Source organism: Dermacentor variabilis, chromosome 8 (assembly GCF_050947875.1).
Source record: "Dermacentor variabilis isolate Ectoservices chromosome 8, ASM5094787v1, whole genome shotgun sequence".
Lineage (NCBI taxonomy): Eukaryota > Metazoa > Arthropoda > Arachnida > Ixodida > Ixodidae > Dermacentor > Dermacentor variabilis.
The window spans coordinates 159,645,028-159,657,231 of record NC_134575.1 but is presented as its reverse complement, the minus strand read 5'-3'; the positions used below and the strand labels follow the sequence as shown (position 1 = coordinate 159,657,231).

General features: G+C 45.1%; 1 protein-coding gene across 1 annotated transcript in view; it reads left to right on the top strand.

The window, feature by feature from the left end:
* The window catches only part of LOC142591615 (tartrate-resistant acid phosphatase type 5-like), a 92,905-nt gene that overhangs the window by 22,067 nt on the left and 58,634 nt on the right, over window positions 1-12,204 (top strand). Inside the window, exons 6-7 of the mRNA XM_075703917.1 lie at window positions 4,342-4,598; window positions 11,442-11,566. Coding sequence (XP_075560032.1) covers window positions 4,342-4,598; window positions 11,442-11,566 — 382 coding nt within the window. The remainder of the gene's footprint in view (window positions 1-4,341; window positions 4,599-11,441; window positions 11,567-12,204) is intronic.

Genomic DNA, 12,204 nt, shown 5'->3' with positions numbered 1-12,204 from the left:
TTTTTCAATCTTGGGCAATGCTGGCAACACACATGACTCTCACCTTTATATTTAATTTCCAAATCAAGAATTCTGATGAAGCTTTCTGCGCAATGTTCGAACGTGAACCTGAGATCTCGGGAGAACTCCTCAAAACACGTTAAAATCCTTCTCGCGTTGGATTCAAGGCTATCACGAGGGGGTCCACCATGCTGCGTGCACGGAAGTGGACCCCCTCGTGATAACCTGGCAGTGTGCGATGGTGGCGTACGCCATCGCTTCTGGCTGGGCCTGGGGCGATTGCGGTTTCACGTCAAGAACTGCATGTGATCGAGGAACTTCGTCTTTGACGATGTCGGTGATTGCGGCCACTTAAGGCTGCGACCTGTAGTTATTCCCGAACAGCCGCTCTAATGTCCTCACGCAAGTCTACGCTGCCGAGTGCTTGAACATCAGTGTCAATGGCGGTAAGTGTTCGGCGGGTATATTAAAGAGTTACAGCGGGCCGGCAGGCCAGCAAGCCCAGCAGGCCAGCTAGACGCCAGTGCGCATGCGTGGTGCAACACACGCAGTGGCTTCTGCGCGGGTCCGCTGAGCTATAGCTCTCTATTGTCTTGCCCACATATCGAGCGGTCTGGCGCGGGTTGCGTATCAATCTGGCGAATAGCTGAACTTTCACCCCCCTCACGAGGAACAGAACTTTCTCTTCTCAGACATGTCGGGATCGGCATGGCGGAAGGGGCGTGTCATCTCCTCCGTGAAGATGGCGATGTTCCCGTTCGGTAGTTGTATTCTGGTTTCCAAGAATATTTGGGACTTTTCCTTGCGCACGGCACTCACAAAGGTCTGCAGGAAGCCGTTACCGAACAGATCTTAAGTTGTCAGGGCCGACTTCTTGTTCTCAAACCACATTCTTGTGGCGTCTTGCAAGACGATCTATACATGCCCAAGTGGTCGTCGGAGTTCCAGTTCTTGAATGTCGCGATCCTTTCATAGGGCTCCAGCCAGGTTTCTGGGTCTACAGCCGATAATTCGCTGAAGATTTGTGGCTCCCGAGGATGTTGCACTAGGGTGGGAGCTGCAGGGGAACCCATTGGGATTCTTAATTTAGCCTTGATTCCTGTGGTTTTCTCGGGAAGTGGCCCGTACTGTGGTCCTTGCAGTCCTAGTCCCAGTCCTTGCAGCCTACGGCTAGCTCAACGGTCCTTGGTGACATTGGTGTTGTACACCAGATGTCGCGTAGTAGTGACGGTCAAGGCCACCATAGCCAAACCGTGAATGACGAAATTATCTCTTTATTGGGCTAACTTCTGCCCAGAGAAAAAGGCTACACTCAAAGTGCAATGATAGTGATGAGGACTGTCGGCGATCGTCGAAAATCTGATCTGCTGGTCGAGCTCGTTGGATATTGTACATGAATCATCGAAGGTTACGGGGTAGTCGTTGGCGCCCTCGCGTCTTCCAGAAAAACAATTCGCGTCGAGGATACCATCAGAATACGCGAGGTGCCGTGGCAATAGACAACAAATAGTACTATCGATGACATTCGAAAAACTTCCGATACATGCAGACATGTTCTGCTCTGAGAGATAACATCTCACGTTTGTTAGCCGGTGAAAAGCGGTCACCCGCGAAAAATAAATAAGTACACGTGTCAATACGAGGTAGTGCGTCGAATTTGACAATGAATATTATTACCAGCGCTAGGCTTTGGCAAATGGCATTCTGCGCTTCGAATAGGATATTTGAAAGGAGTAAAGCGAACCAAGGATCGTTAGGCCGGTAGGCTTTGGGAGGTATGGTAAAACCACACATGAGACCGCACAGTGGGACCTGGGTTGGACCTCATCTGAAGTCATAGAAGCGCGGAGTGAAATTAGTTTTGATGATAGACTGAGGCATATGGATCAAAATCAATGGGCGTCTAAAATTATCTGTACCTGAAAATCGTACATAGAGTGGAAGAAGAGGTCAAGAAAATTGGCAACCAAATACAGGGTGATTGAAACTGTACATACACAAGCAGGGGTCACCAGAAGGAAAGTGTGGGAGAGTGAGGCAGGGAGTTGTATGCAAAGAATGGAAATAAAAAAAGGCCATGGCGATTTCGAAGAATGGGAAGAAAGAAATTAGCAGGAAATCTGTATCGTAACGCAAAGGATATTTCCCTGCTATTTGAAGCTGGAGGTAGTTGCTTAGGACGAAAAACATACCGTGAAAATATTCGCAACAAGATGTGGCATCTGTCTAATGAAGAGAAATTCTGGAGACCACTCAGCACATCCAAATGGAATGCGAACCTACACCTTCCAGAAGCCATTGTATTTAAAGTGCATGGAAGCATGAACCAGTTAGCTGTCAAGATAAGCGAGATACATTTAGTACATTGTAGAAAAACGCAGGGAAGTGATTGATACGACAGGCGTAGGAAACCTATGCCGTTATAGGCACAGGTTGCGGTGGAAGGCACTGATACAATGGTGCGCTTCGAGCTGCAGAAATTTGCGCCAAGGATTTGAACAAACTCGCCGACATCGTTATTCTTATTGAAGTAGGTGGAGGAGTTTCGAGAAAGTGACAAAAATTAAGGACATGTATGAAAAAGAACGCCGGACACGTGCTGCACACCTAATTACCTCAAAGAGGCTGGACGACCATTTGTCACCACCCCATTTCAAAGGAGATTCCACTACTGTGACGTAAAAAAAAACTAGAATCAGTGCAAAAAAAGACAATGCGTTTTGTTTGTAGGACATAGGACAAGGAATCTTTGCCGCCTAGCTCACTTCCCCGACTTGATCTCACTCATCTTGCAGAGCGTAGCAAATATGAATGCAGAAAATTCCTTCACAGGTTAAACAATTCTCTTCGCCTCTACTTTCTAGATAACTATTTGACTTTCTCCCAGCCCTCGTGTTCAAGGAGTCCACATGCTCTAGATATCTCCACCTTTTTTCCTGCACAGATTCGTTTAAAAAAAGTTTATTTTCATCAACAATTGAAGTCTGGAATTCCTTACCGGGCAACATCCTTTCACTACCACTGAAACAATTCACGCAAGCTTGTTTATAAATCTTTGTATATTTGTTGTTCATCTAACTCCTACAATAGCCTCAATGAGGCTGCAGTAAGTATAAGAAGATTAAATAAAAAAATCATCGAAGCGCGATAGAGAAGCAACACTGCGGATGGCGAAGGCAGTATGGTGTATTGCTACATTGTTCCAATGCCAGTCGCATTACCGTCGACAGTCCTTGTGAGCTGAGGTCTGCAGGATTTTTAACCTCAAAGCTTAGTGCACGTTTTTTCAGGAGGTCAGTGACACAACGACTTGTTTGTCCAATCTGAACACCACTGCGGGACTTGGGGATCTCGTACACGACATGGGTCTTGCAGGGTATGAAGCACTTATCATGTCGGTTGTCGGAGCAAGGGTTCCCAGGCCGATTGGCTTTCAATCACACACAATTTTTTTTCGTAATCTTGTACGTGTGTGGGAGGGTTAGCGAAATCTATTCACTGCTCCGATACGATGCACCCCTTCATGAGGCCTAGGAAATTGAGTAATACAAACGCACGCAAACATACATTTAAACGGACAAAAATGCAACTTGTCAAAGTTGGGAGACAGACGAACATCTCCCGCTTTGCGTGAGCGGTGCCGTATCTTCATTATTAGAAAACATAGACCACAAGAAAGACACTTGACATAGAAAAGGAACCCACATTACTCGCGCTCACTAACAAAATATATTTAATGTACGCATGAAAACATATACAGGTCCAGTGCCTTTCTGGCGCTCTAAATTTTCTGATAATGAGTTACCAACTAACCCATCTATCCATCCTATCGTTTTACCATCAATTTACCGCGACAATCGTCCTCCCGTTAGCATTATCGGGTGTATATGTAGAAGACTAGGCTAGGGAGAATTAGTCACTGCTATCCACTGCCATGACAGAGGATGTGGAATTTCTTTGCATCCTGAAGCGTCACCCTATATCTTAGTATCCGGCAACTTTTGCATGCTCCTTCATAGCATAAATGTTGGCAACATAGACTACACATTGTTCGCATACTGGTGGCAGTGACAAATATAATTTTGTCGATTGAAAGCTAATTTTGCTGCAAAAGCAATCCTTCCCAGCAGCCGGTGGTTCGACCGTGGTAATACTTTATTTGCATGCTTGTAAAATTTTTTGGACGACTAGTCAAGCACCAGCTGTACTAAAGCTTGCGAATGGAAATGTTCTAACCCCCGCTCTTTGTGTTATAAGCCTGCTGATGTATTGCGTAAACCTACACCAGTATTTTGCAACAAAAATACTTAATGAATGACTGGAAAGGCCTGTTTGCTTCAGCGTGGCTGGCGGTGCTGAGCGGTGGTGCGCTGGCGTCGCCGGGCGTCACCGGACCAGCCAACAACGCGTCGGTGCGGTTCCTCGTGTTCGGCGACTGGGGTGGTCTGCCTTTCTACCCGTACACGACGCGCATCCAACGGAACCTGGCGAAGACCATGGCGGTCGTGGCAGCTGCCAAGCGCATCGACTTCGTCCTTTCGCTCGGGGACAATTTCTACTTCAAGGGTGTCCGTTCGGTCGACGACCGACGCTTTAAGGCACGTGCTCTAAAGGTACTCGCTTACGAGTAACACGGACTCCTATTCACTCCACACTGGTTGCACAGGTGTGAGAAGGAGCATGAGTGAGGGAGAAAGTGAATGAACGTGGCAATGAACAGGGGCGAGTGGTGGTGAACGTGAGTAGCAACGAAAATCACCTGCGCTGACTTTGAGTCGAAGCGTGCTTAAACATGTGAGAAAGTTGGCAAGTGGCAGCTGACGTCAGCATGTATGCGTTGCCGGTAAGGAAGCATGGAAGAGTCTACGACAGTGTTATGTGTAGTTGAGCATGATTGTACATGAGAAAAAAGCGAACAAGGGCGGGCGAACGTTAGTCTACATGAGGCGAGTGAGTACACAGCCTGCGAAAATATTGTTGCGAAACCAACACAATCCGACAGAGACATTTCGCCTGGAGGAGACAACGAAGAAGGTGGGTCTGTCTGGTGTGCAGGAAGTTCGCCATAAAAGTTACTGCTGGGGACCTCAGTTTAAATATATTGTAAATAGCGACGCCTCAAGTCGTTTTACGTATACGTTTAACTCTATGCAATCTGAACCTGGCAAACTTTAACGCTAGAACGTTATCTGGTGAGGCGAGTCTAGCAGTGCTATTGGAGGAATTACAGGGCAGTAAATGGGATATAATAGGGCTCAGCAAAGTTAGGAGGACGAAAGAAGCATATACAGTGCTAAAAAGTGGGCACGTCTTGTGCTACCGGGGCTTAGCGGAGAGACGAGAACTAGGAGTCGGATTCCTGATTAATAAGAATATAGCTGGTGACATACAGGAATCCTATACCATTAACGAGAGGGTGGCAGGTCTTGTTGTGAAACTTAATAAGAGGTACAATTTGAAGGTCGTACGTGTCTACACCCCTACACCCAGTCATGATAACCAGGAAGTCGAAAGCTTCTATGAAGACGTGGAATTGGCGAAGGGTAAGGTCAAAACTAAATACACTGTGATGGGCGACTTCAATGTCAAGGTAGGCAAGAAGAAGGCTGGAGACAAGTCAGTGGGGGAATATGCCATAGGCACTAGGAATAGCAGGGGAGAGCTAATAGTACACTTTGCAGAACAGAATAACATGCGTATAATGAATACCTTCTTCCGCAAGCGGGATAGGCGAAAGTGGACGTGGAGGAGCTCGAATGGTGAGACTATAAATGAAATAGACTTTACACGCTGCGCTATCCCTGGCATCATACAAGATGTAGACGTGCTCGGCAAGGTACGCGGAAGTGACCATAGAATGGTAAGAACTCGAATTAGCCTAGATCGGAGGAGGGAACGGGAGAAACTGGCACATAAGAAGCCGATCAATAAGTTAGCGGTAAGAGGGAAAATAGAGGAATTCCGGATGAAGCTAGAGAACAGGTACTCGGCCTTAACTCAGGAACAGGACCTTAGTGTTGAAGATATGAACGACAAATTATGTGCATCGTTAAGGAATCTGCTATAGAACTCGGTGGTAACTTCATTACACAGGATGCCAGTAAGCTATCGCAGGAGACGAAAGATCTCATCAAGAAACGCCAATGTATGAAAGCCTCTAACCCTACAGCTAGAATAGAACTGGCAGAACTTTTGAAGTTAATCAACAAGCGTAAGACAACTGACATAAGGAGGTATGATATGGATAGAATTGAACATGCTCTCAGAAATAGAGCAATCCTTAAAGCAGTGAAGAAGAAACTAGGAATCGACAAGTATCAGATGTATGAGTTAAGACAGAAAGCCGGCAATATCATTACTAATATGGATGACATAGCTGCAGAGGCTGAGGAGTTCTACAGAGATTTATACAGTACTAGTGGCAGCCATGACGATTATGGAAGAGAGATTATACTAGAGGAACTTGAAATCCCACAAGTAACGCCGGAAGAAGAAAGCCTTGGGAGCTATGCAAAGGAGGAAGACAGCTGGGGAGGATCAGGTAACAGCAGATTTGTTCAAGGATGGTGGGCAGATTGTTCTACAAAAACTGGCCACCCTGTATACTCAATGCCTCATGACCTCGAGCGTACCGGAATCTTGGAAGAACGCTAACATAATCCTAATCCATAAGAAAGGGGAAGCCAAAGACTTGAAAAATTACAGACCGATCAGCTTACTGTACGTTGCCTACAAACTATTTACTAAGGTAATCGCCAATAGAATCAGGAACACCTTAGAGTTATGTGAAGCAAAGGACCAGGCAGGATTCCGTAAAGACTACTCAACAATAGACCATATTCACACTATCAATCAGGTGATAGAGAAATGTGCGGAATATAGCCAACCGTTATATATAGCTTTCATTGTTTACGAGAAAACGTTTGATTTTGTCGAAACATCAGCAATCACGAAGGCATTACGTAATCAGGGTATAGACGAGCCGTTGTCTATAGTTGCTCCACAGCCACCGTAGTCCTCCATAAAGAAAGCAACAAAATCCAAATAAAGGCGTCAGGCAGGAAGATACGATCTCTCCAATGCTATTCACAGCCTGTTTACAGGAGGTATTAAGAGACCTGGATTGGGAAAAATTGGGGATACGAGTTATTGGGAATACCTTAGTAACTTGCGATTCACTGATGATATCGCCTTGCTTAGTAACTCAGGGGACCAATTGCAATGCATGCTCACTGACCTAGAGAGGCGAAGTCGAAGAGTGGGTCTAAAAATTAAACTGCAGTAAACTAAAGTAATGTTTAACGGTGTCGGAAGAGAACAGCAGTTTACGATAGGTAATGAGGCATGGGAAGTAGTAAGGCAATACATCTACTTAAGGCAGGTAGTGACCGCGGATGCGGATCATGAGACGGAAATAATCAGAAGAATAAGAATGGGCTGGGGTGCGTTTGGCAGGCATTCTCAGATCATGAAGAGCAGGTTTCCATTATCCCTGAAGAGAAACGTGTATAATACCTTTGTCTTACCTGTGCTCACCTAGGGGGCAGAAACCTGGAGGCTTACGCAAAGGGTTGTACTTAAATTGAAGACGACGCAATGAGCTATGGAAACAAGAATGATGGGTGTAACGTTAAGGGATAAGAAAAGAGCAGATTGGGTGAGGGACAAACGCGAGTTAATGACATTTTAGTTGACATCAAGAAAAAGAAATGGGCATGCACAGGACATGTAATGAGGGAAGAAAACCGATGCTGATTAAGGATTACGGACTGGATTTCCAGGGAAGGGAAGCGTAGGAGGGGGTGGCAGAAAATGAGGTGGGCGTATGAGATTAAGAAATTTGCAGGGGGTATGGGAGAAGCCTTTGCCCTGCAGTGGGAGTAACCAGGCTGCTGATGATTGAGGAGTGAGCGGTGGTGGCTTATTCTGCCGACCTATGGCGTGGCGTACTTGGACCTGCTTGTAGCCGAGACAAACCGAGGGATGGAGATGCCGCGCGCTTACCAGTGCCCCACTACTGGCGTGGATCGGTGACGTCAGCAAGGACACAGCGCACGGATAATCACGAATGGATATCGCCTTGAATGCTGACTGATAGTTTAATTTGAAGACCGGCTTCTTGTTAAATCATCAAAATAATTTCTTACATCCAATATAAAACGACTTCAAGATAATCATATTGCTTTCCGAGGGACATACCGATGAGCTACTATAAGAATCATTGTGGCAATTTTCAATTTCAGAATGTTCGGCTACTTCTCTGGCTAGCTTGTCGCGATGCACGAAGATAAATTTAGAGTCTTTCAATTGAATATTTTAACCTATTCATTGTATCGATCGCAGTGGCGGCAATATAAGACTGTATTAGCATATATAATTAAGGGTTCGGCGGTAAAAATCGGCGAGAAACAAATATTACAGGAAAAAACAAACAGCCTTTAAACTAGAATAAAGTTTGAAATATTGACGTTTTTGCACGTTTTTTCATCTTTCTTGATCTTTGTTGAGCTTTCCTTATCTTTCCTAAAGTTGTCTTTTTTCTGCTTTTCGAAAGTGTTCGTTTGCTTTTGTAACGATTAGTATAATAGCGTTTTGCCCTGTAATAGTGTTGTGTTCCTTTGATCTATAATGGACACCAATGTTAGACTTCGCGAATCATCTCCTTCTAGAAGATAACAGTACGGAGGAGGCCTGTCCCGCACGGGCAAAAAAAGTGAGTTCAGTTGTTGCGAAGCTTTTTAGCACTTTATTGGAAGAGGGTTGAATCAGTGGACAGAACATTCCTTTGTCACTGTTGGTCGTAAGTATATGTGTATGTCTCCCGTTAGCTTACTTCCGTGGGCTGTAATTTCACGATGATTCTATAGGTTGCTGAGGAGCCAAGTAGCCCCGCATTCTAGTCTTGTTAACGATGATGCAGGAGCGGTAACACAAGCGAAAAAGAAAACGAGAAAAGTAACTTTATGTTGTATGCTTGAACTGTTTTATTTTCAAGATAACTGATTTACGAGCATTACGCGAGTCACATATTCAATAGAAGAAGGTCGACACCTAGCAGGGCATTTTTTTTTATTTATCAAGAAGTCTTATTACTTTCAATGTTGTGGACGCCATGCTGAACTTCCTGAAATTTAGGCGCGTCTAGAGAAAATGGTATATTAAACTCAGTTCGCTCGTGAATGCCCAGACGCTCAGAAATATAGTCTTGCATTCATGTTTACAGTATTCAGCAGATAAAGAGCACCACCTCCGGCATAAGCAGGTGCTGTTACAGCCGGCAGAGCCCGAGGTGACATACCGCTTTCTTTATTCATTAACACTCGCCCCTAGCGACAGAATGACTGCGAAATAAAAGTTATGTTCAAAGGCGTTCGTTTTTGCCAAGAGAAAAATAATGGGTGATTGGGTACGTACTGAACTACAAGTGCAGAACTTACTTTTGGAAAAAACTAAAATCATCGCTTGCTGCTTTTAACTAATAACTGCAAGCCACTGCTGTCATTCCTATAAAACTAATTTATTGAAATCAATTACTTTTAATAAATGCTTAAACACTAGGAAAGGATACTTGTAAAAAAAGGTGCTCAGAAACAATCGCCGATGAATGTAAGTGTAAGCGAATAGCGAGGATATTTAGGTAGCGTTTTTCTTTCGTTTCCTAATTTTATGGCGAAAGGACTAGTTAACCAGCACATATCTGAGGTGGTGTAGTTTAGGCAGCCGTGCGCAGACGACGATTTGTCGTACGCGTTTTGCTTCCAGTGGTGCCAGTAGCGACACAGGAGGAACACGGTACGCTTCTCGCGCAGCCACCACAGGTGGAGAAGGGGACATTATGCAAAAAAGACGGGGCGTGCCGACAGGACACAAGAGAAGTGGACAACACGAACGCCGACAATTAACTGAAGGGAGCACAGAGGCGGAGAAGGGGAGCATCCTTCCCAAGCCGCAGCATCTAAGCTGACCTTAAGACGTCTCTCGAGAGAGCTGCGTCTCAAAGAGTTGTCGTAGTTGGCATTCGGCGAGAAACGTGCCACGATACTCGATGCACGAGAGCACTTTTTGCACCGGCAGCATTGTATCGGCGCTCAAACTACGACAGCCACGAGAGCAGGCCGAAGAAGATTTAGCTATCACCTTCTCCAATATGACTGGCTATGTTTCACGTGTGTTTGCCCTGGAAACATCGTACCAAATATTTAAGAAATAAACTTTGCAATGTCTTCGGTATGCCACGAAAGTGTGCACGCATACTACCAAAGCGGCGTAAGCTTATATTATCCATTAGCCTTTTCTCTACTCACTAGCATTACTGCCATTTGGTTTAAGCTGCTTAAAATAATGCTTCGTTGAACACATTGCCTGTATTAGAAAAAAAGTGGCTTTTATACAATATTGCATCTACTGTACAGCGTGCACAAATATAAATTATTACATAAATTTAGCCTACAAAGATTTTGAATTTTTATGAGCGCCACAAGTAAACCGCAAATCAACCCGATATCTTCTAAAAAGTTGAAATATACGCATTTTAGTCTGTTTGACAATTTATTCCACTTCTCGCACAGAAATGCAACCTTTGCTTGGCACACGGCCACGTACGAATGGTCTGTAACTGTTGCACTGAAAACCCGGAAAAAATGGATGTATCTCAAAGGAAAGGTGACAGCTTGCGTATCGCATTCAGAAACTCGTCTTGGAAATAGTGTCCCGAAAGTGTCTTCTAGTGTTCTTTTTTGTATTACTTGGTACCAGATATTTTTCTTACGTTTATTCTGTTATCTAAGGCAGAAATTCTCGCCCCTGCACCGCTTCTTCCGTTGGTGGCTTTGTTAACTAGGTTGGCGGGGCTACCTCACCATTAATATAAGAAATAGGGCGAATTTGATTGTTTACTGATAGGCTGAAATAAGCCATATGAAAATAACAAAATCTTGCAGTAAAAGTTACTGTTCTGCCCTCCTATTTTTTTCAAAAACCTTAGTGTATTTTGGGGAGTACGTTAGCTCTCTTGAATTTCGCTTTGCTCACTATTTTTTGCTAGATCAGCCACTAGGATGGCGGCTCGTGCAGCCCATACTGCCTGTGTATCCACTAATTTACCAATAAGGAAGCCTCTAATCAACAATCAAGAGGAAGTAGAGCCTTTTTGCTTTCTACGTGTGATACCCATCTGTAGAGGGGTTGTGAATTGGTTTCATGAGTGTGATCACCCGTCGCGCCAGCCCACTGGCTATGGCATTGTGCTGCCGACTTCAATGTTTGACTCCTATGGGGGTAGAAAGCAAATAAATATCGCGTACTGTGCATTAGGTGAGGATTAAATAAAACTAATTTCTAAAATTATTCCGGAGCACCCCAATGTGGCGTGCATCGTAATCAGGCAGTGGTTTGGGCACGTATAACCCCAGAATTTATTTGAGTGTCTCATCGCGGCGCAGAGGACCTTTGAGGACGTGTACTCGGCGCCATCGCTTCAAGTTCCGTGGCTCATCTTGGCTGGAAACCACGACCATGACGGCAACGTGTCGGCCCAGATAGAGTACAGCAACAGGTCCAAGCGCTGGTGAGTGCTGAGGCCTAAGGCGACTTTAAACTTCGCCGTAATTTTTGGCAATTGACGTTTCTGCGTCAATTAGCCTCGACTGAACAATGTCACAGAGAAGGACATATATCCCCTCCCAGGGATATACGGAGCATTGGATTTCCTCTGCAATGCTAAATACTTCAAGTCGATGTATGTCTAGACTGGCTATTGGCAAATAGAAGTGCCTGAAAGGGACTGCGAAAACACCGCCTTCACCACGCCAGACAGTCTCTATGAAATCAAAGTAATGCCATTCAGACTGTGCTCGATGCCTCCAACGTTATAGCGTCTGATGAACAGGGTGTTAACAGGAATGATGTCACAGACCTGTCTTGCTTACTTGGATGATCTGTTACTCTTTGACGGAAATTTATACGATCATCTTAGGCGGCTTGCGAGAGTACTAGAGGCAATCAAGTCAACAGGGCTCACTCTGAAGCCGGACAAGCGCATCTCATCTTAGGATCATTTTGGGTTCCTGAGCCACGCCATCAGCAAATCTGGAGTCCGCCTCCACCGCAGAATACAGCTCCCATCGCAAAGTTCCAGCTGCCCATCGACAAGAACGCAGTGCGTAGATTCCTTGACATGTGTGCGTACTACAGGCGCTGTGTCAA